This window comes from Raphanus sativus, chromosome 9, assembly GCF_000801105.2.
Source record: "Raphanus sativus cultivar WK10039 chromosome 9, ASM80110v3, whole genome shotgun sequence".
NCBI classification, from domain to species: Eukaryota; Viridiplantae; Streptophyta; class Magnoliopsida; order Brassicales; family Brassicaceae; genus Raphanus; species Raphanus sativus.
In genome coordinates, this window is record NC_079519.1 from 36,978,507 (window position 1) to 37,006,168 (window position 27,662).

The 27,662-nt window shown below is 35.7% G+C and overlaps 5 protein-coding genes and 1 long non-coding RNA gene across 6 annotated transcripts; 1 reads left to right on the plus strand and 5 right to left on the minus strand.

The window, feature by feature from the left end:
- Nucleotides 1-104: 104 nt before the first annotated feature.
- LOC108828069 (U1 small nuclear ribonucleoprotein 70 kDa) lies at nt 105-3,385 on the minus strand. The gene is made up of 9 exons (XM_018601627.2): nt 3,213-3,385; nt 2,813-2,927; nt 2,653-2,732; nt 2,481-2,556; nt 2,327-2,391; nt 2,170-2,232; nt 1,176-1,257; nt 873-1,092; nt 105-784 (listed from the first exon to the last, which is right to left on the minus strand). Exons 1-9 carry the CDS (start codon nt 3,303-3,305, stop codon nt 262-264), a joined length of 1,317 nt encoding a protein of 438 aa, XP_018457129.1. The 5' UTR covers nt 3,306-3,385; the 3' UTR covers nt 105-261.
- A 1,312-nt stretch (nt 3,386-4,697) lies between these two features.
- On the plus strand, nt 4,698-6,819 carry LOC108828629 (zinc finger protein ENHYDROUS). The gene is made up of 4 exons (XM_018602376.2): nt 4,698-4,951; nt 5,066-5,462; nt 5,568-5,836; nt 6,031-6,819. The coding sequence occupies exons 1-4, from the start codon at nt 4,819-4,821 to the stop codon at nt 6,720-6,722; spliced, it is 1,491 nt and encodes a 496-aa protein (XP_018457878.2). The 5' UTR covers nt 4,698-4,818; the 3' UTR covers nt 6,723-6,819.
- On the minus strand, nt 6,783-8,780 carry LOC108828630 (serine/threonine/tyrosine-protein kinase HT1-like). Its single transcript, XM_018602377.2, has 6 exons — nt 8,464-8,780; nt 8,098-8,233; nt 7,812-8,007; nt 7,585-7,706; nt 7,343-7,498; nt 6,783-7,258 (listed from the first exon to the last, which is right to left on the minus strand). The coding sequence occupies exons 1-6, from the start codon at nt 8,760-8,762 to the stop codon at nt 6,926-6,928; spliced, it is 1,242 nt and encodes a 413-aa protein (XP_018457879.1). The 5' UTR covers nt 8,763-8,780; the 3' UTR covers nt 6,783-6,925.
- A 4,435-nt stretch (nt 8,781-13,215) lies between these two features.
- On the minus strand, nt 13,216-14,311 carry LOC108826157 (uncharacterized). Its single transcript, XR_001945377.2, has 3 exons — nt 14,004-14,311; nt 13,636-13,745; nt 13,216-13,547 (listed from the first exon to the last, which is right to left on the minus strand). It is a non-coding gene; the product is annotated as an uncharacterized LOC108826157 (long non-coding RNA).
- A 484-nt stretch (nt 14,312-14,795) lies between these two features.
- On the minus strand, nt 14,796-16,066 carry LOC108826301 (homeobox-leucine zipper protein ATHB-53). Its single transcript, XM_018599686.2, has 2 exons — nt 15,553-16,066; nt 14,796-15,147 (listed from the first exon to the last, which is right to left on the minus strand). Exons 1-2 carry the CDS (start codon nt 15,991-15,993, stop codon nt 14,914-14,916), a joined length of 675 nt encoding a protein of 224 aa, XP_018455188.1. The 5' UTR covers nt 15,994-16,066; the 3' UTR covers nt 14,796-14,913.
- Nucleotides 16,067-24,182: 8,116 nt separating this feature from the next.
- LOC108826095 (UDP-glycosyltransferase 72E2-like) lies at nt 24,183-25,948 on the minus strand. Its single transcript, XM_018599470.2, has one exon. It carries the CDS (start codon nt 25,876-25,878, stop codon nt 24,430-24,432), a length of 1,449 nt encoding a protein of 482 aa, XP_018454972.1. The 5' UTR covers nt 25,879-25,948; the 3' UTR covers nt 24,183-24,429.
- Between the last annotated feature and the right edge of the window lie 1,714 nt (nt 25,949-27,662).

Here is a 27,662-nt window from a genome sequence, read left to right on the forward strand (position 1 = left end):
GGTTTCCCGCCTAATCCGTGAATTTACTTCTTTTGACCTTTGACTGAGAGCAACAGCGGTGATATTTTCCTCTATGCTCTGATAAATTAACATCAAAACGCTGATAAAAGCTGAAATGGTTCTTGTTTAAAAAGATTCAACAAATTGTCAGACCAAATCAAAAGAAACGCAAAAGCGAAATCCGACAAAAGATTCATCACAACACACAAACAAAAGTTTATTGTTTATAGCTACGCAAGAAAATAACGTCGTCCATCAAGTTTAATAATCACGCGACTTGGAACGCTCTGACCGCTTGTTGTACTCACGATCATCATAACGGTATTCTTCTTCCTCCACTCTCCCATAACGGTCATCGTAGCGGTCTTGCTCACCTCCTCCCTGTTCCTCCTCACGCTCATAATGGCTTGAACGTCTACTACGCCCTTCGTAGTACCCATGCCCTTCCTCTGACTCTCCTCTCCTCTGCTTCGACCCACCTCTCTCATACTCACCCTCTTCTTCGTACTCTCCGCTCTCGTAGTCCCGTTCCCTTTTCCTACTCCGCTCCCTATCATGATCCCGACTACGACGGTCTCTGTCTCCTCTGTCACGTCTGCTCTCTCTTTCTCGGTCCCTGTCTCTGTCTCTACCTCGGTCCCGGTCTCTGTGGTGCTTTTCCTCTCTATGACTCTCTCTCGGTCTATCACGAGACCTTTCACGGGACCTCTCATGAGACCTTTCACGAGACCGCTCGTGAGACACCTCGCGTTCCCTTTCTTTGCCCCTATCACGAGATTTCTCCCTGCATCCACCGCGACAAAATCAGCCACAACAGAGTGACAATAAGAAAAAGACAATACATGGGTTTTGTGATGAAAGAATTGTCTTACCGGTCTTCACGGGCTTTAGGCTCCTCTGAGCGGGATGTTCTTGCTTGGGAGGGCTGTTGTGGCTCCTCCTCGCCAGCTGTCTTCTCACCGGTAACTCTGGTGGTACCAAGACCACCACCAAGCCTACGAGGACGCCAGTTAGGGACTGTCCTACCTCTCTCCACATCAACCAACACCCTTCTACCATCAATCTTCCTTCCATCACCCTGTTTATATGCCGCTACAAGAGATCACGAGCTTGTATGTCAGCAATAAAAAAATATTATCTTGAAACAGAGAACACTAAAACAAATTTTCCAGTACCTTTCATGTCACGGGTGTTCAAGTACTCGATGAAGGCATATCCTTTGGGTTTATTGGTTTGCTGATCAGTCACCAAATGAACCTGACGAGTTGACAAAACAAAGACATCAAGAAATCACAAACTCTGTGATAACTTGAACCAGCTTTCAGATACATGGACATGTCAAACAAGCACATGCAACCTTTTTTCTTAACAGGCTTCCACATCATCACCACATCAAGAATTGGCAGAAAAATGGATTCCATGGCAGGTTTAACGACCCCTTACCAGGGTTTTAAAACGTTTATGAAACTTAAATATACACATATCACATACGTAAATATGTATAATGTACTAGTTTACCAGATCACCTTCATAGAGCGGATAATACTTTTGCTAGCCTTTCAAGCCAGAACACAGAAGTTTTAGTAGATTTGTTTAAAATACGAAAAATAGAGAAGGGTTGGTATACTCACGACTACTATTTTAAGATCTTACAATCACTGCCCGAATTTCCAATGTAGGATGAATCATTTTCTTAGGAACCAAATAGATAGGGAATGATGGGGACAGAATATTCTTAGTGGCTTACCAGGAAGGATTACCAGAAAATATACATCAGAGACTATGAAACCAGTGAGTGTACACTACTATCATGGTAAAAGGAATATATATCGTCTGAAAAGACAGCTCAAATGTAAAAGTTACCTGATCTATACCTGTTCCTATTGTTGAGTTGCCATGAAATATCTCAACCAATCCCCATGGAGCAGAAAAGTTTGAGAAATTACAACTATCGACCGTGCTATCTCTTACTACTTACTTATTTTGGCAAGCTATGAGAAAAAGGCACAGATGTAAAATCAGAAACAGCTCAACTTCTAGTCTCAGATGAAAAGTTTTTTGTTTGAAATTCAGAACCTTATAGACTTGTGGACGTAAAAACATGCATACTGCAAAGAGAACATGATGACTTCTTACCGAACCTGTTAGGGAACGCTCAAAGATACATACCTGTTTAATTGGACCATAAGCCTCAAACTCCCTTTTAATCTTACTCTCAGAGGTCTCGTAGTTCTGAAATAAGACAAGAGAAACATAAAGGTCAAGTACCAAGAAAAACACCTGACATGTCAATTAAATTCATTCGAAAAAAAGCAGCGTAACTTACAAGTCGGGCAACAAAGAGTGTCTTGTAGGGATCTCCAGAGGCATTGGGATCATTATTCGGATCATCTAGCAGACAAAAATATCAAATTGTAGCTTAAAGTCACCAAAAAAATAGCCTGGCTCTATGATTATAAATAAAGATGAGAGAAGTTTACATTTCTGTAGATCCTCAGCAGCCTTTTCAACACCTTTCTCCAGTCGTGATTTGTGAATTCTCTCCCTTTTCTGAGCCTGGTTTGTCCAAAAGAAAACAAAACAAAAAAGACTATATAAATAATGTCACTGAGAGCCTAGAATAATAGAGAGACAAGTTGAGATGAAACATACAGGTGTTTCAACTTCGGGCTTGGGTGGAGCATACTCTGGATCTCCAGGTTCAGCAAAGCGACTTACAAATTGAGCCATGCCTAAATTGAACAGAAAAGAGAAATAAAAAATCTAAAGCCAGTAAAAGAGAGTCAGTCGGAAGCAAAGTTGTAAGTAAAACCTGTGTAGGGAGGGCATTTTCTCTTCTCAGGAGGTGGCAGGAACTCCAATGGAGGTCGGGGCTCAAAGAGCTTCAACAGATTGGGGGTTAAGCCAGTCGGGTGACTTTGACCCATCTGCCAAAATTAACAACAACACATCATCACATCAAACATGCTTCGGAGCTTTTAAACTCTAATAAACCCCAGATTTGAAACCTAATCGCGATCTACGTTACTAGCATCGGAACCTCAATAGTAAAAATATCAGCAAATCTCGCAATAATAAAGGACAAATTAAGCATTGGAATAGTTGATTATTCAATCGACAAAGGCTATACCGAAACAGAACAACCAAATTCGCAGCTAAGTAAAACAAGAGGTAAATCGTAGGAATAAATCGGAGAAAAGAGAGAGACGAACCAGCTTGAGCTGAAGAACATTGGATCGGTTCTGGACCTTAGGGCGAGCCTGGACGGCTTGGTTACGCATGAAAGGATCGTTCATGTCCCCCATGGCGATGGGCGATCGGAGCTCTGCTAGGGTTTTCCAGAAGGAGATTGGGGTTTCGCTGAATAAAAAAATATACTGTCGGGATAGATCCTATTTAGCTGATTTTGTTAATTTTTGCAAGTCCAATTTAAAAATATTTTGGCAATTTGGGCCGAGCTCAGAGCATAAAGATGAAATATTGATAATCCAAACAAAAAGCACATTACCCCATTCAAGGCCCAATAAAACCACTCATGGACTGGATACAGCTCAACAATATCCGGCCCAATCAGATGAATGGATTGATCTAGGATAATTACTTTATACTAACAAGCTTTACGAAGAGGTGGTTTGGCGGTAGTACGCAGAAAACCAAGCCGGATTTTTTTTTCTCTTCAACGTGTCACCGTCATGTGTTATCAAACGGATGAAATTCAGATAAACAGAACCACATGGCAGCATCTGAGCATCTCAGACGCCTACAATGCATGAAAACGTTAAAACAAAAGCTGAACGAATAATACCAAAACGTCAAAAGTCAATACAATCAGACAAACGTTGCATTAGTTGGGGGGTATTCAGTTTCTTTAATCAGAAAAAAGATCAAGAAAGAACAAAACAAAACGCGATTACACATTTCGCTACACGACAAATTCCACGGTCAAATTAGTTGGAGTGTTTAATTTTAACTCTACGGAGTTGGCTATTCGTTCAACAAGAACGAAAATGGAAATTATTTTTACCGAGGCTGCGTCCGACAACGGGACGGTAATACCTCCTTTGTCTTCGGCCCAAGACAACGACAGTCATTTTTTCTTTATATTATGAAATCTTCTCTTACCTGTTTCATCATCCTCAATCCTCATCATAAGTTTCTCATGGTTTGGAATATTTTTGAGATTTACCGACTTTGGCTCCTGAAAAAATGTTTCCTACCAACTTATATGTATTCGACTACATTTTACCGTTTCAATATATTGTTTAGAAGATAAAAAGAAAATCATGGTCATCATAAATCTATGCAAGTAAAATCTAATTACTTTTATTTTTTGTTCTATTAAATATTATAATTTTTTCAGTTGAATTCTTTAGAATCCATATAATTATGAATAACAATTAGCAAACTGATCCGATTTTCACACGAATCACCGAAAACGGTAGAAAACGAGGTCACATCCACTAAACTAAATACATGCCCGCCCCAGTTGATTACGTAAAATGTACAATAGAAAAAAAAATACTAATTAAAAAAAAAACTGAAAATGCATTCATTGGGCACTGCGTACATTTCACATGCCATTTTTTTCAGTACACACTCTCGTCTACGACTTTTCTTTTTAAACCAAAAAGGTGAAAAGGTAATTTTACTCATGTTTTTTTTTACACCGTTCTCAAAATAAAATAAATCGAAGTAGAACAGAAAAGCTGATTGACTGGTAGCTCAAGAAGCAAGAAAGAAAGAAAGAAAGAGACATATAGAGAGAGAGAGAAAGAAAGAGAGGAGAAGAAGGTCGAAGTTGGTGTCTTATTTTTCCACATGCCGGTTGAATTAGATGATTACTCAACGGTTTCCGGCGATGCAAGCGTCTCCTCGACCGGAAACCAAAACCAAAACACACCTGCTCCACAATCCCTCTCCAAGAAGAAACGTAACCTCCCCGGAATGCCTGGTACTCTTTTTTTTTCTAAAAATCCCAACTTTACTTTTTCTTTTTAATTTGAACTTCTGTTTCGGGTTTTACAGAATCTACTCTCTTTTTTTCAATAATTGGATTAAACTTCAGATCCAGAAGCGGAGGTGATAGCTTTGTCACCAAAAACTCTCATGGCGACAAACAGATTCGTATGCGAAATCTGCAGCAAAGGGTTTCAGCGAGACCAGAACCTCCAGCTTCACCGTCGCGGTCACAACTTACCCTGGAAGCTTCGTCAGAGATCGAGCAAAGAAGTGAAGAAGAAAGTCTATGTTTGTCCTGTCTCTGGCTGTGTTCATCACGAACCCTCACGTGCTCTTGGGGATCTAACGGGGATCAAGAAACACTTTTGTCGGAAACACGGGGAGAAGAAGTATAAGTGCGAGAAATGCTCAAAGAGTTACGCTGTTCAATCGGATTGGAAAGCTCATTCCAAGATTTGCGGCACCAAGGAGTATCGATGCGATTGTGGAACTCTCTTTTCGAGGTTCGTTTATTTTTCTTACAAAAAAACTCCAAATTAAAGTTTCAACTTTTTTTGTTGTCTGAAAATTATTAGTAAAGTGTGGATTGGGGGTTTTATTTTTTGCAGGAGAGATAGTTTCATAACGCACAGAGCTTTCTGTGATGTGTTGGCTGAGGAGAGTGCCAAGAAGAAGCTTTATCCTGAAACATACACAAGGAAGAATCATCTCCCAGAACCTGAGCTCAAATCTCCACCCGCCGCCCTTGTTGATTCTCCTCCGTCGGTTGCTCTAGTTCCTGCACCAGCTGTTTCTGTTGAGACTGAGCCTGAGCATGACGAGACTGAAACTGCCAATATCGCATCCTCCTCGGTTTTGCCGATTCGTGATTCTTCAGGTACATAAACTATCTGCTTGATGGGAAAATGGGGAACAACAACAACTTTTTGTCGCCTTGAATAACTTCAAGATGATCTTTGGAGTTTAGTTGGTTTTTGTCTGTTAGCGCCGTTTTAGTTTTATTAGTTAACAAAAGTTTATACTACAAAAGTCTCAGACTTTATGTTAAACATCCTTTTTATCTGTTGGCAGAATCTCCAGAAAACATTACTCTTCAAGTCATTATGGAGGAAGCTCCGAGAAGGATCGGTTTGAATGGGAGCAATGATCACAACAGTAACAACAACAAGAGCGTGTACGCAGGCTTGTTTGCATCATCATCGACAGCTTCGCCTAGTTTATATGCTGCTTCCTCTTCAACTCCTCCTCCAAGTCTATACCCACCATCTTCCTCCATCGAACCTATATCTCTCTGTCTCTCCACGACTACTCCATCTCTGTTCGGAGCAACAATACAAGATCCACCACCACCACATTTCCTAACCCCTATGAGTCTTCCTCCTCCTCAACCAGCAATCTCAGCGACCGCATTGCTCCAAAAAGCTGCCCAAATGGGCTCCACTGGCTCAGGTGGTTCGTTGCTTCGCGGGTTAGGCATAGTGTCAACTACTTCTTCACCTATGGAACTCAGCAGCAGTCACGATACTGGGTTTGGTCTTGGCCTTGGACTACCTTGTAGTAGCGGAACGGGTCTGAAAGAGCTAATGATGGGGAACTCTTCCGTGTTTGATCCAAAGCAGACAACACTCGACTTTCTCGGGTTGGGAAGAGCTGTTGGTAATAATAATCCGGGTGGTGGTGCTCTGTGGGGAGGTGGTGGTGGAATGGATGTGTTTGGAAGTGGGGAGTTATCAGACAAAGACATTAGTAGAAGGAGTTCCTAAGAGAGACATGAAAGTAGTAGAAGAGTAGTGTTATTAGGTTTTTCAAAGTATTGTATCAAATTTAAGTAATCTTATTATAGTGAAAGCTTGCAGTGTTGTAGCTTAATACATAAAGCTTCTAGCTAAAGCATAAAACAACAAAAAAAATGAAAATTCTTTTTTACCCTATGATCAAGTTCGTATAGTATTGTTGCCTACTTTCATCACTTGGACAAACACTTTCTGAACATGTTAAGAAACGGAACCACCATCATGTTCAGCACTTTATTTCTCTTTTTCTTCTTCATCTTCAGTCCGGGACAGTCGGAGACAGCACGTTCCTGAACCAGCTTGCTTGTTGGATCCTCGGTAGCTACATTGGCATTACCATTTGGTGAAGCATCATCATCATCATCTGAGCATAAGTCTCTACGCAAATTTTCTAGTGAAACTGAAATCTCTTTGAACTCAGGACGAGCTTTGGGATCCGGTGCCCAGCATGCTTCAAGGAGAGAACCAACTCCTGCAGGAAGATTATCCAGACTTGGTCTCTGATTCTGAAGAAAGTAAAAAAAGATTCATAGATAGATCAGTTTCATTGATTCAAGTGAGGTCAAAAAAAAAAAAAGATGTTGGCTTACTTGACTGGCAGCATAAGCAACAAAGATGTTGTTCTTTCCTTTGAATGGGGTTTTGTTGGTAAGCAACTCCCAAAAGACAATAGCGAAACTGTAAACATCCACCTTATGATCATAGTTTTTCTTTTCCCCATTTTCAAGCGCCTCGCAGCTGAATAACTGAGCCAAAAAGAATCAAAACATCTTTTGTGGGGTACCAGATTGAAAAATACAAATGAATGTTTTTTGAAAGAGAATCACAACACCTCAGGAGCCATCCATCTATAAGTACCAGCTTCACAGGTCATGAAACCTTTAATTTCCTCTCTAGCAAGCCCAAAATCAGCCAGCTTTACATGTTTCTGATCCTTTGTCAACAGCATATTCCCTGCCACAAATAAGCACCAACCAAACTTTGTTCAATTCCACAAATCTTCATTCCTCTCGTGTGGTGGTGAATATATTAACTAAAAAAATGAAATAGTTTATTAACTAGGTTTCAAATCACGGTGAATGATGGCATTTGCATTCAAGAACTCCATTCCACGAGAGATATCCAAGGCAAAGCTAATGGAGAGGTTGAGATCAAGAGGGTTTGGACGAGTAGTCAACATAAACTTGTGAAGAGTATTGCCTTCCATGAGTTCAGTAATTATCATCAGCTTTGGTTCTATGCAGGCCCCAATAAACTGTCATTTTATTTTAAAAAAAAAAAGATCTCAGGCAGCTGACGATACATTACCAACAAGACAGACGGCATAATGCTAACATATACATACCTGGACAATGTTTTCATGTTTAATCTTGGAGAGCAAGAGAACCTCCCTTTGAAACTTCTTCTTCTGCTCAATGGTAACAGAAGATGCTCTTTCAGGCTGGAATATCTTCACTGAGACAGGGTTCACTTTCCTCAACCTATTAATCAATCATCCATCCATACATAAATGTTCTATTAGAAACTTGAAACACTAAATAACCAAAAATTCAAATTGCAGCTAGTTTCAATTAGCCTGAAACCTCCTCCTATACTCTTAGAAGAAAAAAAAAAGAATTGATTTTTAGAACAATTCAACAATCTCAAAATCGCATTTTGATGAAAAAACAGAACCAAAATTACAAACTTTTTTAAAAGTTTAGAAACGCACAATCCTCTGTAGACTTTTGAAGAAGAACCAACGCCGATCAGTTCTCCGATATAAACGTCTTTGGCGTCGACAAGCAAGTCCGTGTTGATGGTGAGACTGAGAGGGAATTGATCCTCGTCGTAATCGAGGTGTGAGACTGAGACTGAGAGGGAGTCTTCGTGGGAATCAAAGGACTTGAGACCATATGAAGACAGGAGAAAAGGGTAGTTCGGATGAAGCGTTTCCTCCTTTGTAATAATCTCTGTTGCTTCCTCCTCCGTTGACGGAGCTATTTGGTACCCGCGAGCTCTCCTTCTCATTCTCGAGTGAGCGACCAAGTCGAGAGGGTGAGTTGAGTAAGCGTAGGTGGCGCTGTTTATTTACATATATATACGAAATGTTTTGGGGCGTTTCTGTAAATTCTCTCAAATTTGGGACCTTTTCTGAAATTGTTTTTTCTTTTCAAAAGATGGGAACGGGAGGAAAAAAAAGGAAACTTTATATTATAAGTCTTGACTAAGAGCATCAGTATCCCTAGGGACTCCACGAGTCCCTTAAATCTCTCTTCTTTTTTTTTTCTTTTTTTTTCTGGTCATGGTAATCTAAGGGGATGTATTCAACTGAGAGTTTCAGGTGATTTGTATTAAAATGACAAATCTACTGTTATTCAAACATGAATTTTAAAAACTCATTTAAAATCCATTGTTATTGAACTTGACATTTCGTAAAGTACTCTGAAATCCACTGTTATTGAAAATATTTTAAGTTGTGGGATTTTAAAGTTTTGAGGTGATTTTAGGGTGTTTGGGTGGAGTTTCTTAGTTAAAAAAAATAAAACTCAAATCCCATTGTTTTAGGTGATATTCTAGAGTAGTTTAACAAAAATCACCTAAATCTCTGCAACTTATTAAAATCATCTAAAACTCTATTAAAAATCAAATCACATCAAATGCTAAATTGAATACATCCCCCTAAGAGATACTTTTATTTGTCTCTTATATAAAAGATTTTTTCTATTATTCTTCTTGGTCCTCTCCCATTTTTCCTTAAGGGATGGTTTAAAGGCCTAGAAATATTGATGCTCTAAATAACAGATTTAACACACAGTTAATTTTATTTGTAAGTGATAAGTAACACGGTGGATTTTGGTCCAACACATAACAAATGAACATGGTGATTCTCTTTTGTTCAATATCTTGATGGTTTATTGGATAAATTAATTAACATGATGTAGATCATAAAGAATTATAGTAATCAATGAAAAAAACTTTATCTATACAAGATTCGTGATGTATAAATGGAAAACGTATATGTGATAAAATTAAGAGTTTCTCTTTTTAGTCGGATATCAAACTAATTTGGCAACTATATATTAAGTTGCTCAACGAAAAAAAAAAGGCAACTATATATTCAATTGTATATCTAGTATTTATAACAAAAGATAGTTTCTGTATATAATTTGTATTGGTGAGGTGTAGAGTCAGCTTTCTATATATGTGAATGAAACTAAGGGGAAATTAGAGTTGCTCAATTCAGATTTCAGGTTTGGATTTTTCGATATTTTTGGTTTTTATTTATAAAAATTAACTATCATTCGGTTTTAACCAAAAAAACATAGCCATCTTTATTTTTATATAAACATTTTGTCATTTTTATTTTATAAGATTAAAATCAGATTTATTGAAATGTAAAGATTTTTTTAACATCAAACAATTGATATATTACTCAAGTATTTTTCTATTTATTTAATTATTTTAAATTAATTAATTGAAATAAAATTATTGTTATGATTTTAGTTTTAAAATATTTTTTATAATATCATTGTATTATTAAATAACTAAATATTAATAGAAATATCTGTAAACAAAAGCCTTAAAATAAATAAACTAGCAAATTAATCAAATTAGTGTCTTAAATATCAAAATATATCGATAAAACAAACTACGTAATATAACTAACACACAAAACATTATTATATAATACTAGAGGCTATCCCGGGCTACGCCCGGGTATTATTCTATAATTTTAGAATTTATAACTTAATATTTGTATCATAAATTACAAAATAATAGAAAAATCTAAATTTATTTTATGTATTCATTGTTTTTTAAATGAATTCAAAATGGTTAAAACTCACAACTGTTGTCTTTTTTTTACGTTGGAAATTGTATATAGTATGGTCAAAAAAATGGACTGGCGGTTATTAATCTTTAGTAATGTTCAGAAATCTATAGAAATCATCTTTAGTAATGTTCAGATATCTATTTTATTTCTATTTTAGTAATGTTCATAAATCTACTTTATTATTTTTTTGTCACTGTCTATTCTATTAATTTATACGCAAGAAATTCATATAAATTTCCTAATGTAAAACAATTGTTGCATAATACTTAACTACGCAGACACGTTGATTACATCATTACCTAACTCCAAGACCACTAATCCATTTCAGCTAGCCATATGCTCGATTTGACTTGCAACTTCACTTACAAACGTGGTTTATTATAATTTGCTAAAACTTTCTACATTTGAAACAATTAGTCAGTAAACACTTGTACATGGTTTTCTCGAAGAATCAGATCACATACAATATAACATAGAACAACAATTGAAATTTCATACTACACATGTCTCTCTACACACTACACTACATTCCAAAAATACTAAATTAAAACCGTAAACAATTTATAATCTTTATCTTTAGCAACTAATCTACATAGTTCTTCTCACAATAAAAAACATCAGCCAAGGTAGCCCTTAAAAGCTCCGACTAAAGAGACTCACAATAGCCAATTGGTCTTCTTGGGATCATTCTAAAAAACTCTGCATACAGATACTTTAACGCAATCACCACTGTCGTTATCAACAGTCTCTCCTTCCAACAAAGCAAATACCAAAAAAACATTAGCCAACAATATAAAATTTTTGAAGATCCAATCTTTATTTTGTCACCTTGAGAGTAGAAGGAAACATAGTCACTCCACCGGTAAAGGAAATGTATATTGTATAGCCTAACCATAGCCAAGTGAGACATCCTTGAAAAAATGCAAACAAATTGAGTGTTGCTTTAAGCAAACGAATTGCAGTATTGATGTTCCTTGAGAATTTTCTACATCATTTAAATGTGTCAAAAACATGTATCACTGAAGAGACATACATTGGTGGAGTTATAAATGTCAACATCATTCAAAAAAAAATGTTAATGCTTGGCGAAGAAACTGTAGCCATATGTACGTCGTTTTAATGTTTAGTTAATGTTAATTATTGGCATTGCTTAAGCTGCTATATTTTATTTTACATTTCATTCCACTATTTTTGTGTACTTAACATTTGAGCCCCTTTTTTATTTAGATTTGACTCGTCGTTTTGTTAAATAAAGTGGTAACAATTGTTATTTTATTGGAGGTGTTTTCTTTCATATATATCCTAATAGTACAATTGTCCATGCTCAACAAAATTACATGCTCGGTAATTTAAGCTATCGTGCTGGACGTAATGTTGTTGTTAAGGGTGGAACTGATATTTTGTTGGTAGTCGTCCTCACCTTTTTTGCGGAACTTACTTTTGTCCTCACCTTTATATTACTGTTAAACAGATTTCGAAATTATTATTTCAGTTTGAGGTACTATTAGGTGAAGTTGATTAATAATATTTTTTTTTGTAGGTAACGGTGTTTCTTTAAATATTGTTTTGTAACTTTGTAGACAACTTGATAATAATTGAAATTATAATACAACCTAGTCATATGGTCGTAATATAGATTTACCATTTGTCTTTTTCATGATATTTAGATCATTGTGAATGTGAAATTCTCATTCATGTATTCATATATCTTAGCTTATGTTTCTTATCTAGTAAAAGCATATGGAAAATGATGGTGAAGTTCACATACGCAAACAACTATAAAACATAACACATCAAGTCATGCCACTGCAGCACACAAAAGCAGCCTATATAACATACTCACTGACATCATGCCATTGCAGCACACAAAAACAAAAAAGCAGCAAAGAAGAGTTGGTCTTAAATTAAACATATTCCAGCAAACAGAATTTATCATGTTGGAACAACAATCTTTGACTGTGGCAGAAACAGAAAACTAAAATGCCAAGGTGAATGATGCTATTAATCAAGGGTATTGGTCTCTTTCAGCTGCAAGATCTTCTGAGGTAGAAACTCTTCAGATTGTGCTGTCAACTATGACCCCACCATCCTCTTCTAATGGCACAGATCGCTACCTTTGGCGTAATGGAGAGCGCAAGTTTGTTCCTAAATTCTCTACTAAAGGAACTTGGAATCTACTAAGGGAACCTTCTACACAAATGCAATGGTGCTCTTTGGTCTGTTTTAAGGGGGAAATACCTAGATGCTCATTTTTTTTTTTGGAATATAGATGCTCATTTATCATGTGGCTGCCTGTTCTGGAAAGGTTACCCACAAGAGATCGCCTCCGATCATGGGGGATGTATGTTCCGACAGCTTATACCCTATGTTCTTCAGGTTCTGAGTCCCATACTAATTTGTTCTTTGAATGCCCCTTCTCTATTTCCATATGGACTCATTTCTGTGGAAGTTTTATATCGGCTCCTCCGCAATCCATTATATCTATCTCCGATGTACTACGGCAGCATGTCTACTCTTCTTCTCCTGGCCTTAGCTCGGTGTTAAAGCTTCTTCTGCATGTAATTGTTTATTGCTTGTGGAGGGAGAGGAACTCACGCATCTTCCGGTTAACATCATCCTCAGAAGCTACGCTCATCGCCAAGGTTGATTGATTGGTTAGGGACAGGCTGCTATCCTTCATGCGACGTCTGTTAACTGTCCATCATTACTGCATCTTTTTTTCTCTTTTCCTTATTATGTATAATGCCCTTCTTCCCTCTTTCAAATAAGTGGCCATCCACAACTCTGTAAAACAAAAAGCTTGGTTGAATCTTAACATATTTCACCAAAAAAGAAAAACAGAAAACTAAAAGGAGAGTCTAACAAAACAAGATGTGTTTTAGTATTGAAATAACCAACAGACACGGTCATTGTTACTCCTCGTTGCCTCTCATCAGCTCTCTCTCATCCAATGCCAACATATATGCAAAGGAGCTTTTCCCCTGGCCGGATTAGGAACACAATGTCAGCAAACAGTGCAGAATTATGTATTTTACAGTTTCCACAATTAAGAAAAAAATAACATGTTACCTGCAACTTTGTTTATTTCTCAAACTTATGCATTTGCTTTAGAGATGTTCTTTCCAGTAGATGCAGCAGTCTGCCTAAAAGTGTTGAGTTATCGAATCAACACGTCCAGCCTACAATAAGATTACAAATATCAGTAAACAGCATAAAAAAAACAGTTATTAGTCGCCAGATTGACATAGGATATCTGAATCTTTATCAATAAGCAGCCACTCTTCTAGCTTGTGGTTTAATTGATAGATCATTATGAACCATAACTGGAACCAAATTATGCAATCGCTAAGATCAAATCATAAGGATTTTCATACAAAAACATAAGCCCCAGCAAAAAAAAAAAAGAATTGTATCCACAAAATTAGAGAAGACCAAACCTTCAGTTCCATTTGAAAGCGATTTGAAAGCGATTTCGACAAAAAGCCCCCAATCACATATCACTAAGATGCGTTTCTACAGCCAATATTTTGGGTAGATTTAGGTTTAGACGCACTTTATATAGGAGGAGGATAAATGGGAGGTGAAACGAAACAATCAAGGACAAACAACGAAGAATAGTTTAAATCATCATTGTTGATAAGTAGTGTCCAAGGTAACTGTAAATTCTGAGTTTGGAGACGAACAGGAAGTGAAAGAGTCGTCGACTCTCAAATATTCAGAGAGAAAATAATGTTTAGCTACGTGGACTTAGTTATGGGCTGAATTAAAATGTTTATGTCAACTCACACGAAAGGCCCAGTTTTACTCTAAAAAGCGATAGTGACGTGGCGAAAATCAAGGTTCCTCATTGGCTGATTAAATTAAATGATGTGGACACTCTATCTATGAAGCTTATTTACCTTTTAATATAGTATTGATAACTACATGGTTATTTTTGGTACTAGCTAGGCCTTGCGTTCGTTTTTTTTGTTTTATTTTGGTTTATATTTTTAGTTTCAAAGATATAAGAACCACTTGATTATCTTTAAAATAACTATGCAAAATGTTATCAGTTATATTATATAATTGATATATTATATAGTTGATAAATTACTATATTACTATGTTTTAGCTAATCAATTTATTCTGTTTAATTGGTTTATATAACAAACAATATCCATATACCACAATTTCTTAAAAACAATATTCATTCAGTTTATACAGTATTCACTGAATCCCAAATTATATATATTGAAATAAATACTTAAATAACACTACATTTACAACAGCTTGGCCAGCATCTATTTACAAATCAAAAATAAGAACATGATTTTCATACATAGATACTTCAACTATTTAGTTTTGAAATTACACATACAGGCCATCCCAATACTCCATGTTCTGTAGATAATCATTATCCATCATGTAAAATGGGATGTTGTAGTTTGTATCCGGGCCAAACTCGAACTCAATGGGTGTGTAGTTGGCTTCAACAGAAAGCGATGAACTTGAACTGTTTGTTGACGTCTCTTGAACAAGTCGTTCTGAAAGCTTTCGAATTTCGCTTTGAGCTTCAGACAGCTGTTCCGTCAGTTTTAGTACCTGAAAAATAAATTATAGGCATATAATTAAAACCAATTACAGCCATTAAGTGAAGAAGTAAAGACTGAGACATGTACAATTTTAATTCTTGTAATAAACGACATACGGTGTAAAACATAAATTAATTGATAAAAGATTATTATATTTTGACCATCAAAAAATTGTTTTGCCTGTATGTTGGCTAGACCTCTGGCCTCCCAAGTCCTAGTGGTTATAAATTTTGATTTCACTAAATTTCACATATGCCTGAATATTGAACAAATTTATTAACCAACAACCGCTTATGATATATAGTTATGAACACGAACTATTTCATACGTAATTCAAGAATATCCAGAATGAGAAAATTAGTCATTTTAATAAAAAGTTTCTCTGTTTCCTAATGATGAAGATAAAAATGTATACCTGAGACTCGAGGTGACATTGGCCGAGGAGGATGGTGTCATATTGGCTCTTGAGTTTGGCGTACTCTTCTTCGAGTTTCTTGTTCTTCCACCGTGCACGGCGGTTCTGGAACCAAACAGCCACCTGTCTCGGGTCAAGACCTAACTCTCTGGCGATCTTCTCTTTCCTCCCTGACTCAAGCTTGTGCTCATTCTCGAAGCTATATTCCAGCATATTCATTTGCTCATCGGTCAACTTCCTCTTCCTCAGCATCCTTCCAATCGCCGCCACGTCCTCTCCGTTGGTGGCTGACGACCCTTTGCTCCTCCTCTTCCTCCTCCGCTTCACCGGCTTTGATCCGTCGCCTGACGGTGCTCCATCGATCTGATTAACGATGATGCACTGGTTATGGGTTTGTGTTGCGTAAAGGTACGCTTGAGAGCCCAACACCGCTTGATCCATTATTCTGTCTCTCTGTCTCTCTGTTTTTTTCAGACAAGAGTTGCTGTTTTTCTTTGATTATGTTTGAACGAGAGTGATGTGACTTTGGTGAGGCTGAGTCCTATGAGTTGCTTTTTATAAGCTGGATGACTGTGACCTTATTATTGGGTTCTCTTTCCCTTTTTTTACAGTGATGCCATTTGATATTTTATTTTGCTAGGACAATACATTGAATTTAAAATGACTATTTGAGTATGATATACATATTCAGAAACATATATTTTTTTAGGGGCTAGGGGGTCTTAGAGGAATACATTATACATGTTCAGTTATATGGATATATTTTTTTTTATCAAAAGAGTTATATGGATATTCTTAGTTCATTATACTAAATGGAAAAGCAGGTTATTGTAGTTTATTCAAATGGTAAAATAACTTATCAAATCATATACATATATGTCTGTCGATACATTTCCAACGTGTCTTTACATATTATCAGTTTGATTTTATTAGAAAAATGTATATTGTTTTTTTTTCAAAGAAGAGTTTTCGTAGCAAAAAGAAAAAGAAAAGGAAATTAAAAGCTTCATGCAAGATGGGGACGGAAAAGGATCGACGCATTCCATCATAATATGCATCTCAATGAAAGTAGTAAAACATATGAATGAGGTGTCTTGACTATTGTGGACAAGAGACGTGGTGTGGATCCCGAAGGAGACTAAATTCAGGAGTCGGTAAACAACTGATCCGATCATATGTGGATAACTATTGGATATTAATGTTTTCTTTAATTTAACTTGTTTTGACTACAAATTGCATATGCATGCATACTGTCTATGTCCTTGGTTATATTAGTTTATTCTGTTAATTAGTCAATTTTACAGGGTTCTTTTCTTTGTTTTCGGAGCTCGAGACCACCCATTTCCATTTCAAAAGCAATGTAATCCTCCTTTTTACCGTTTACCCTATTGATTTATTATTGTACACTAGTGTAGTGATGACTATTAAGCACGAATCTTCCTGAATTCTCTTTTATTTATTTATTAATTTTTGAAGCATCGTTCTCTATTTTTCTTCACCAATAGTGTTATTTATTCCGCTCTGCGATCAACTGAACATGACCTGCTTTTTGCGTTGAACATATGCGGATCAATAAGAACTCTTCATTTTATCAGGATAACGGAATTTCTTTCCTCGGTTGTTATTTTAGTCTCTTTGTTAATATAAAAAATATTAGTCATAAACTTTCATGTAATGCAGAAAAAAAAAACACTGGTGTATATATATATATATATATATGTGTGTGTACATGAGAATGAAATGAATCAAAGAATCATTTTACCTCAAGAGATATAAATGCATTAATGTGTTTCACGAAAAACCAAAAACGAGGAACCATGTAACATGTACGAGAGGGTAAACTAGACATGATCATATATATGTTGGAGAAATATATATATAATTGACATGATTGAAGGCTTTAAATAGTATATGTTGTTATAAAAAAGGAATAGTAGTCTCGCTTTCATTATAGAGAGAAATGGACACTTGGTAAAAATAGAACAAAATGTTATATATTATATACAGTGTGTTTCTTTTAGGTGTGTGATGCGGTAAGGACTAGGCGAACAAGAATCATAGGAACGTATATAATTAGGAAAAATAATGAATAGTTCACATAAGAAGAAAATAAAATGTATTCCGACATTGAGTGACGGCTCTGCACGTAAGGTTCACGTGGTCTTCATATTGGGACGAGGATAAAATTCAACTTATCTACTGCATTTCCGTTGCAGGTTCAAGAAGAAAGAGACAAAAATAATTAGGGATCAATGTTTCAAAATGTTTCACTTAACTCTGTTTTTTTTTCCGAGAAACGACTCGAGTAATGTAGATGTAAGAGATTAAACATGCTAGTTACCATATTTAAAGACTGTCTCCATATATTTACAACAATGTCATTTTAATATTATGAATATGGTTTCTATCAGAAATTTCGGGGAATTTAAGTTTGTGCTTCTTTCAACCAATTAGAACATTTTTCTTTCAACCAATTAGAACACGAAACCGACAATGGTTCTTTTGGTTGTATGCCCCCCCTCCCTATTTCTATTCCCTCAATTGGAGGAAGACACATAATACAACTCACATATGTTAAAAGTTTTTTGTGTCAGGCGTTCAAACATTTAGATATATATATGATTATATAATAGTGGGCACACTGCCGGGCCATCATTTTGTCTCTCATAAGTGACAATGTCGCATTCTCAATTTTGAAGCACCCAGTGTAAATTTATATCTCGCTTGGACGTTTTCTGTACGTATACATAATACTACGGTATGGATGCAGGGATGATGAACACACGAGATCAACTAAGAGGTATCATTAACAAGAAGATCGCGATATTTAAATCTCGTTGTCTGAAAATTGACAAGTGGTAGGGTTTCCCATTTACACAAAATAGATAAGTACTGAAATTTGAATGTTAATTAAGTAAAAAAATATATGACGGAAGGAAGGAAAGTGGGTGACAAAGACAAGTTGCACGCAAGTGAATGAATGATGGAAAGTTAAGAGGTCACATGGCCAATGCTTTCTATTTTGCTTACGTGTCGTCTCCCCTATACTCCTTTTTCTTTGGGCCACGACTCTCCTTCTGCCACGTGTTCTCTCACCTTCGCTCCTTCTCTCCGGGCCTCTCTCCTTCTCTCATATTCCATCTTTGACTCACCCTTTGAATTTTTTCCTTTAATTTGTTTTTCAACATAATTGAATTGGTTATTGATTTATACTGATTTTTTTAAAAATCTGTTAGACCAAGTGCAATGGCAAATTCTTAACATGATCCTTAGGGAAAAAAATATTAAAATATTAAATCTGTCGGAGAACGTGACAGATTAAATCCAAAAACCCCTTGCATAAGGATTGATCGTCTGCCAATTTCTTCACTGTGCGCGGGCTCCACCGCCGCGTGGGAGCCCGTGATTGGCCAATTTTTTTTTTTTTTTATAATTCGAAAAAAGAAAAAATAATAAAATATTCTAAAAGTTATTGTTAAGGATTTGCATCTAAGAGCATCCTCATCAGTGAACCTCCCTTGGGATTCACAACTTTATTTTTTTTATTTTTATTTTTATTTTTTTTTTTACTTTTTTCGTTTTTTCCTAAAAAAAAAAAAACCGACCATTAAAGGGCCGCCACGTGGCGAACTCGTGACGACCCGGATTCATCCCGACGAACTCCAACCAACCGAGTTCGTCACTGTTCAATATTTTAATAATTTTTTTTTTTTGGGGAAACGTGTGAACCCTTCCATGAACCTTTGATAGGGATGCTCTAAGGGTACACCATTGCACTTGCTCTTATATTTCATCTTTCGCTTATAGTAAAACAACTGGCTGTTACACAAGCATGTAACTTGTATTTATTCATATAAATTTTCTATTTGTTTTATTTATGTGGAAAAGAACATATGGTTGGTGAAAAAAATTGCTCTCTTGCTTTTCCGTCTTTGGATTTCAAAAGTTTCCTTTCATATAGCTACCAGCCTGCCTACCATAATTGTTAAGTTTACTTTCATATAGCTAGCAAAATTATTATTTTAATAACAGACAATGAATACAAAACGGTATGAGAAATACCTCTATATGGAAACTAAAAAATTCCAGTCCGTTCCTATCTATGCTTGATATTACTATAAAGTTATTCGTTAATCGCATTGGATAACGACATGCTTTCTGCATATTACTGTCGCACTAAAACTGAAGTTGAATATATATAAAACATAAGTAAAGAACACACACAAAGGAATGCAGAGCTACATGCGCCAACTTCAGTTTGTATATTGTACATTACTACTACATTTATACTTGTTACTGAGTCTTAACCATAAAGCGATAGATCATGTCTTATAAAAAACTTTAAGAGAGTAGATGTGGCTGGTTTAAGTTATATTTCAATGGCATGTGTAATGTATAGATCCTTTAAATCATAAACAGATATATAGTGGCGGAACTATGCCCATTTTGAGTGGGGCAGTTGCCTCCTATGATATTTGAGCATTTTTTTTATAATGCTCCTGATGATATTTCAAATTATACATTGATATTAAAATTTTGTCCCGGTAAAAGTTAATTCTAGATCCACCACTGGATATATAGATAAGATTTGGAGTTTGCGTAGGTTTGTTTACTCTTTGGATTCGTGACAAACAGGGATTCAAACCCAAGGACCAATGTCAAACTCTAGTTTGACAGTTACGATAAAAATCATAGAGTCGTTAATTAGGGTTTATTTCTTAAACTCATAGAGGTATACATATATAGGAAAAAGGTTAAAACAGAGAGAAACAATCCTATTAAACGTGAAAGAAGATGCGCATACTGCACGGGCTAGATTCCTTTACTCATATCAGTCATATGCTTTTGAGTTGGGAATTGCGATTTATTTGTCCTTCTACTTGTATAATATTGTTATTTTAGATAAACTAGTCCAAGTTAATTATCATTAAAGCAAAACGATTAAAAGAATTAAATGTCATGTTTATCCCAACATTTGCCTTCCTTGTTTCCCGCACTTCCTACTCTCTCAGTGCTTTACGTAACAGATAGATAAAGAGGGTAGAAAGATTCCATACGTTTTTGTTTTCTTTAATTAATCAAAAGTTTATCTACCAACTAATCAGTGTACTATAGTTATCTTGTTGTATTCTGACTGTGCTGGCGACTGATTAGCACTAATTATAAACTTGTCCAGCAAGGGTATCTTGAGATCACAAGTGCTGCAGGGATATACAACTTAGCATATACATATCCGATCCAAGATATGATATAAAAATACTCGATATGTAGTTTTAGACACAGCGACTAATTCTTAGACTAATTCAAATCCGTCCATGTAGATAGTAAATACTAAAAGCAATATGATGTTATATGAAGAGAAAAGTCGATAATTGCATAAAAACGGAGTGGCTGAAGTTGACCAGTAGTAACCCCTACATTACGTACGCCACGATCAAGGGCACTGTTTAGTAATTAAATAGTCCACAATGTAAACGTATCGTATACACATGGAATACTTTCTTGGACTGATTTGGCTAAATTTCAAAATTATCGGATAAATAATAGCAGTGTCTCAGTTAAAAACGTCAAAGCTAACCAACCCCACTGTTACTACTTACCACCTACAAAATACGAGTAAAAAGTCAGTTTTCCCGCCTTTATTTTATATACATAGTACAACTAATCTCACAGTTAATAGTTGGTAACTTAATACAAATGACAGTCGTTGTTACTATCATTTCAAAACAATACTAAAGGGTGTTGTGTATTATAATTCAATATACAGTATATCTTAAGTCGACTACTGTCTGAACAATCGCAAAATCGGTTGTTAGAATTTGTCGATATCTATACTAGACAAAACTCGTAATTGTAATCCGATTCAGTATATCTATAGTAACATCATTTTTGTTTACCAGCAAATTCCTTAATTTATTTGTCAACCTTTTTCTTTATGAAACATTGTCGACTACTGTAAAGTTTAATAATCAAAGATATACTAAACATAACCAAGAAAAATAAAGTGTTATCTACTTTGTGATGATTACGATACTAAGTAAAGATTCTAATACTAGTTTATGTAAATTCACGATTAAAATAAAGAGAAAAGCGTACTAAAACTGATAATTCACGTGGATCCCCATAGTCCGCTTGTATACATATTTTTATTCCGAGCTGTGTTTTCGTACAAAATTACAAACATGGAGCAACTTTAAGCACATGACATGATAAACCTATTGTTAACCACATAATCAGATATTATTTTAGTAACGCTTGTAAATTGTTTACTTAACGATAATGTGAAAACAAGTGTCGTTCTCCGGTGGCAACATTGTCTCTAGCTAGCGCAAAAACTTTGTCGGAACAAAAGAAGCTGTCTTAGATCCAACAACACTGGAGTGTCCCATATTTGAATTCGATGGGCGGTTTTACTTTGTTTATTAACGTTGATCCGATTGCTGATAGAATTTGTTGTTATTACATGCAAAAAAATTTGCTTATGTTACATACAATATAGTGGTGCCTGCTTTGTGACTCGCAAATGTTATTGATGGAAATTTAATGTGATCTAATATTCTTTTTTTGTTCTTTTTAAATATTCTTGAATAATACAAATATGACTTCCAATGTCACACCCGCGACCGAAAAAGTAATTTACTCTGATCTGGTAAACTATGCTTTTTAGATTCATATTTTTTTTTCTTTTAAAAAGAAACTTGATTTACAAGGCAGCTGCACAAAAAACATTAAAAAGCGACTTGGCGTCGGTAGGCTAGCGAACTGCATGGCCCGTGGTCTTTCACTTTCGTGCAGTATGGTGGCGACATTAAAATATGGGCCTTCGGAGAGTATAGAGTCCATATACATGATACATCGCAAGATAATCAAAAGATTTCATTAAGCTGCTGAGCTCATTACTATGCTACTAAGCACAAACAGTCTGATTGTTAATTATCCACACACTGCTTGATTATTTTCCATCAATCCTAAGACCATTCGGATTAAATATATTCTGTTAGTTTTGTCGTTGCCTCGCCGAGTCACCGTTCACGTTATAATGCATGACAAAAGGAATAATAATTCATTTGCTTATTATCTAAAATCATGTATTTGGCTACATATATCGTGGACAGTGCATAATAACTTTAGAGCATCTTTAACACTAAACCCCCTTTGGGGTTTCTTACTTTTTTTTTAATTATCTTTTTATCCGATTTAAAAAAAATTAAAAATAAAAAGGACTGATCGTAGACCGTAACGTGTCAGTGGAATTCCCGAACACTACAAGAACACAAGCAAAGACAGCTCTAATTTGGAGACTTTCTTCTTCGATTTCTCTATTTTGTGGTCCCCTCCTTAAAAACTCTCTAACAAACTGCATTGTAGGTACCGCATTGTGGGTGCTTTTAGACCATCGTCTTTGAAAATTTCTAGTGGAATTTCTTCTCAGCAAAATTTGAAAAAGAGAGAAAAGAAAGAGTTCATTCACTGATAAACTATTCCAAAGTCATAAAAATAGATGTTGTATATCTATTATTTAATAGTTCATTTTATTAATAAATTAAATATAATTGCATAATTAAATATAAATACTAATATTTTATTAAAAAAAGGTTCCCAAAGTTCTTTTTATCTATTTATCAAACGTTGGAATCTGTCACCATGATAAGTTAATTATTCTCTTTAGTTGATTTGATCTCTGAAATATGCTTACAAAGTAACCGAAAAATGAATTATTAAATAATAGATATCCAATTTTATTTTTGGCTTCGAGGGGTATTGTTTTATCTCGTCAGCTTATGGTTTTGGAAAGATTTTATTCTTTTGCCGGTTTTGTGTAAAGGTTCAGTTATTTTAATATTAATCCAAAAGGTAACAAAAAAAAGTAACAGAAAAATGAGGAAGTTGGGAAATGTCACATCCATAAGATGTAAATTTTGGTTTCTTCTGGTATTGTGCTCCAATAAAAGAGGAACTAGTTGTTAGTGAAAGATAATGAGACAACCACCTATTTCCTTAGCAAAATGCTTATTGCATTTTCTTTATTGCATCTAGAAGGTCAACTAGATGTGACATAAGCGAATAGATCTGACTAGAAGATCGTTATCGAATAAAATGATAAATTATGAAAAAGATCCTAACGTCGTTATTACCCTATGAGCTTGAATCTTCCCGGACGGCTAAAACAATCAACCTATCATCTATGGACACAAATAAGAATCTTTTTAAAGGGTATATATAGCTGTGTTTCTAAAAGAATAAAACAAACTACATTAAATACTAAGCTGGAATTTTGTGCAACATCTTGAATAGCTTGCTCAACTATGAACAATCTGTTTTGAAGTCTACACTATATATGACTATAACCATGAATGAAAAGGCTCAAATCATAGCTTCCAACTCCAGTGAATAAACCAATGAAGCAAATGATTTGTTTATACTTTGCACACTTTGTATCTAGAAAAAATCCAAAAGTGTCAAGTAAAACGAATAATCTTGTGGATGCATAAATAAAACTTTGTACGTGACAACAGAAAAAACTTGGAAAATTTGTAGACAACTTAGTCCAGAAGACAGTGGAGAACTATTACATATCAATTTATTAATTCAGAAGTAGAAATATATACTATATACTATTATTTACAATGTTATTTTACTACCAACAACACCAATTAATTATTCAATATATATTACAATGGAACATTAATTGAGAAATATGATTACTAGAAGTCTAAAACACTAGTATAATAATATGACAAAACACCGAGTATTATTCTATTACAATGGAATACAAGTTGAGGAAACAGCGATCCAATGGAAATGCAAACTTTGGAAAACGACACAGAGTTTCAAACACACACAAAAGAGAAAAGAGTTAGAGAACAATATGCAATTCTAAGCACCACGTGCCAAGTCCGTGCCACGTTCCAAAAACCGTTGACACTCCTCCGTGACCCTGCAAAGCGACTCGTGCGCCGAACCACCACCGTCGCTGCTCAAAGACATCTCCACATTGTCTCTCAGCTTCTTTACTTTCCTTCTCATCTCCTCACCTTCCTCTCCCGCCATGACCTTCCTCACAATCGCCTCAATCTCTGACCTAGTACTATCTGCCTCCTCCAAACCATCCGCTCGGACGGCGATTCCGAGTTCGTCGCTGAGCAACGCCGCGTTCATATTCTGATCGGCGAAAAGCGGCCACGCGATCATCGGCACGCCGTTAACCACGCCTTCTATCGTGGAGTTCCAACCGCAGTGAGTCAAAAACCCACCGACGGCCCTGTGGGCCAACACTTCAGCTTGTGGGGCCCACGATGGGACCACGAGACCTCTATCGCTAGTACGTGTCACGAACCCTTCCGGTAGATATTCCGGGGTGCTGTCTTTGGCTCCGCCGCTGTTGACTGATAAGTACGCGCCGCAAGACAAGCCGTCCACCGGCGGTCGAACGACCCAGATGAACCGTTGCTGGCTCTGCTCGAGCCCCCAGGCCAGTTCGGTTAACAGTTTAGCCGTTAGAGAACCGCCACTCCCGAAGGAAATGTAGAGTACTGACTCATCTGGTTGTTGGCTCAGCCAATCCAAAACCGGGTGATCGGTTTTAGATGTCTCTACCGGTCTGCATAACGGACCGATCGGGTAAACGGGTACACGAGCTAACCGGCCCAAAAGTTTCGGGTCTTGAAGGGATTTCAAAGATTTAGGCTCCATCTCTTCCCATGTGTTAACCAAAATGCCATCTGCTTTTGGGTAAGCTAGACAGTGACGCACAAAATCCCGGTACAACGGTTCGTCCGGAACCAGGTATGCATCTAGAGTATCTTCAAATTGAACCGGTTCACATCCCGGTATCTCAAGCGGTTTTCTTTGCACGGTGTGCTCTTCCTTGACATCTTTGTCCAAATTTGGATAATATATAGTAACCCCAAGAAAACGCGCGTTGGTAGTCATGAATACATACGTTAGCATATTGAACTCCGCTGCGAGACATAAAGCATCTGTGCCGAACAAGTCGATGATCAGAACCGTTGGCTTTTGTATCATCGCAGCGATATTGGATCGGAGAGCTGGAACGGCTTCACGCATCATGATTCCTATCTTGGTCACCACGTGGTCTTCAGGGTCCACTAAATTAGAAATGTCTGGCGAAGGAATATTGACAACGTCCACGCCCGTCGAGTTTAAGTACATGGACTGCGCGGAGGCTGCATCAGTTTCGAGGACGAAGACAGTGACCTGGAAAGCATGGTCAGTGGACAGACGTTTAGCTAGCTCAATCACCGGGATGATGTGGCCCATTCCGGGACTTGAAAGCAAGGCGGCGTGTGGTTTTGTGATTTTCATTGCTACTTCTTCTTATTTTTTGTATTGTTTGGTTTGCACGTTATTTTGTTTGTTGTTGATGATGGGTTTCTGTGGTGCCTTACATTGGGTTCATTTATAGCCAATATTTTTTTACTACTCCTAAAGAATATCACTAATAATTTTATGTACATAGTCTTAGTTATAAATAATATAATAAGTATATGACTAATTATTAATAATATAATAATTTATTTTAGTTTGAATTAGTTGACAATTTTATGTACAAAGTCTTAATTATAAATAATATAATAAGTATATGACTAATTATTAATAATATAATAATTTATGATTAGTTTGAATTAGTTGACAATTTATGTACCAAGTCTTAATTATAAATAATATTAATATATGACTAGAATATGTAATAACTTATGATTAGTTTGAATCAGTTAAACAATTATTATTACAGGAGTCTCGACCGCCGGTTTTGTTGCGTGTGAGGTGTATTTTTTTTGTTTCATTACACTATCATCTTAAGGGTGCACATGGTCTAACTCTAACCAAGGCACTGAATTACGATTAGTCAACTATACTAGTATTAATTGGTTTCTCCGCTACCACCCGCAAATGCAGTTTTTGCGGTTGGTAACGGTTTAAAACATTTCAAGACAATCATAAAATCGTTACAAATTACTTTAAGCCGCTCCAAACCTCTTAAAATCAGAAGTTCGTTTCAGTTAGTATTTGCGGTTGCGGATGGTTTCAGGTGGATAAAAAAATATTTATTCTACATATTTTAAAATTTAAAATAGAAATATTATAAATAAAAAATATATATATACATTTTATACATTAATTTAAATTCACAAATAGTACCATAATTTATTTTATAAAAACTTTAAATTAACTATTGATTAGAACTTTTTAAAAAGTAATATACATACATATATAAAAATATATAAATATATAAAACGAAAAAAAATATTCTTATAAAAGTTTAAATATAAATCTTCAGAAAAATTATTAAAATTATAAGTTTCAACTAATTAAAAAATTAAATAACTAAACATGATATTATTGTTAATCATATTATATTAATAATTATTATATTTTATCATAAGATTATGTTTTATATATTTTATAATGTTATAATATATTTATATTGGTAATTTATTAATAACCGCTGTAATATCCTGTAAACACAATAATTTTCAAACGTTATACCAATCATACAAAACACTAAATAACGCATGAAACAGTAAACTTTCGCATCCGCAAACTTCTGCAGCCGCAATCGCAACCAGTGCATTGGATAGCCAGGCTCTAAGTATGCTGAGATGCGGTTAAGATGCTTGAGAAAAATTTCAGAGATCAGTGTTTTCCAAGAAACGTCTTGGATTATGTAAAATCAACTATCATTTTTTTTTGAAGAAGTTGATACAATTATTTATTTTATGGAAACATTTACAAAATTACGTATGCATAGAAGTGTGGTGCTTTATGAGAGAAAATAAACTCTGCATAAAATCAACTAATGCATTTTTTTTGGGTGGGAATCATCAACTAATGCATTTACACCCCAAAAAACTATCATGTTTATGCACTACACTTATATGCTAAGATAATTATATTATTTCATAAATTAACAAATTGCATTTACACACCAAAAAACTTTTTTTTTCTTCAACACACCCCAAAAGACTATCAAATGCATGTACACCTCAAATGCGGAAAAATCTAAAACGTGATTAGGGGTGGGCGTTCGGGTATCCGTTCGGGTTCGGATCGGGTATTTCGGTATAGGGATATAGAATCCGTTCGGG

Excerpts from the sequence above, each read along its gene's own strand:
- LOC108828629 (XM_018602376.2), top strand. The coding sequence starts at position 4,819 with ATGCCGGTTGAATTAGATGATTACTCAACGGTTTCCGGCGATGCAAGC. Across the intron at positions 4,952-5,065 it reads TAACCTCCCCGGAATGCCTG|ATCCAGAAGCGGAGGTGATA; the intron begins GTACTCTTTTTT and ends ATTAAACTTCAG. Across the intron at positions 5,837-6,030 it reads GCCGATTCGTGATTCTTCAG|AATCTCCAGAAAACATTACT; the intron begins GTACATAAACTA and ends ATCTGTTGGCAG.
- LOC108828069 (XM_018601627.2), bottom strand. The coding sequence starts at position 3,305 with ATGGGGGACATGAACGATCCTTTCATGCGTAACCAAGCCGTCCAGGCT. Across the intron at positions 2,733-2,812 it reads AAAATGCCCTCCCTACACAG|GCATGGCTCAATTTGTAAGT; the intron begins GTTTTACTTACA and ends TGTTCAATTTAG. Across the intron at positions 1,093-1,175 it reads GAACACCCGTGACATGAAAG|CGGCATATAAACAGGGTGAT; the intron begins GTACTGGAAAAT and ends GATCTCTTGTAG.
- LOC108826095 (XM_018599470.2), bottom strand. The coding sequence starts at position 25,878 with ATGAAAATCACAAAACCACACGCCGCCTTGCTTTCAAGTCCCGGAATG.
- LOC108828630 (XM_018602377.2), bottom strand. The coding sequence starts at position 8,762 with ATGAGAAGGAGAGCTCGCGGGTACCAAATAGCTCCGTCAACGGAGGAG. Across the intron at positions 7,499-7,584 it reads ATAGATGGATGGCTCCTGAG|TTATTCAGCTGCGAGGCGCT; the intron begins GTGTTGTGATTC and ends TTTTTGGCTCAG. Across the intron at positions 7,259-7,342 it reads TTGCTTATGCTGCCAGTCAA|AATCAGAGACCAAGTCTGGA; the intron begins GTAAGCCAACAT and ends TACTTTCTTCAG.
- LOC108826301 (XM_018599686.2), bottom strand. The coding sequence starts at position 15,993 with ATGGATCAAGCGGTGTTGGGCTCTCAAGCGTACCTTTACGCAACACAA. Across the intron at positions 15,148-15,552 it reads AATGTCACCTCGAGTCTCAG|GTACTAAAACTGACGGAACA; the intron begins GTATACATTTTT and ends TTTATTTTTCAG.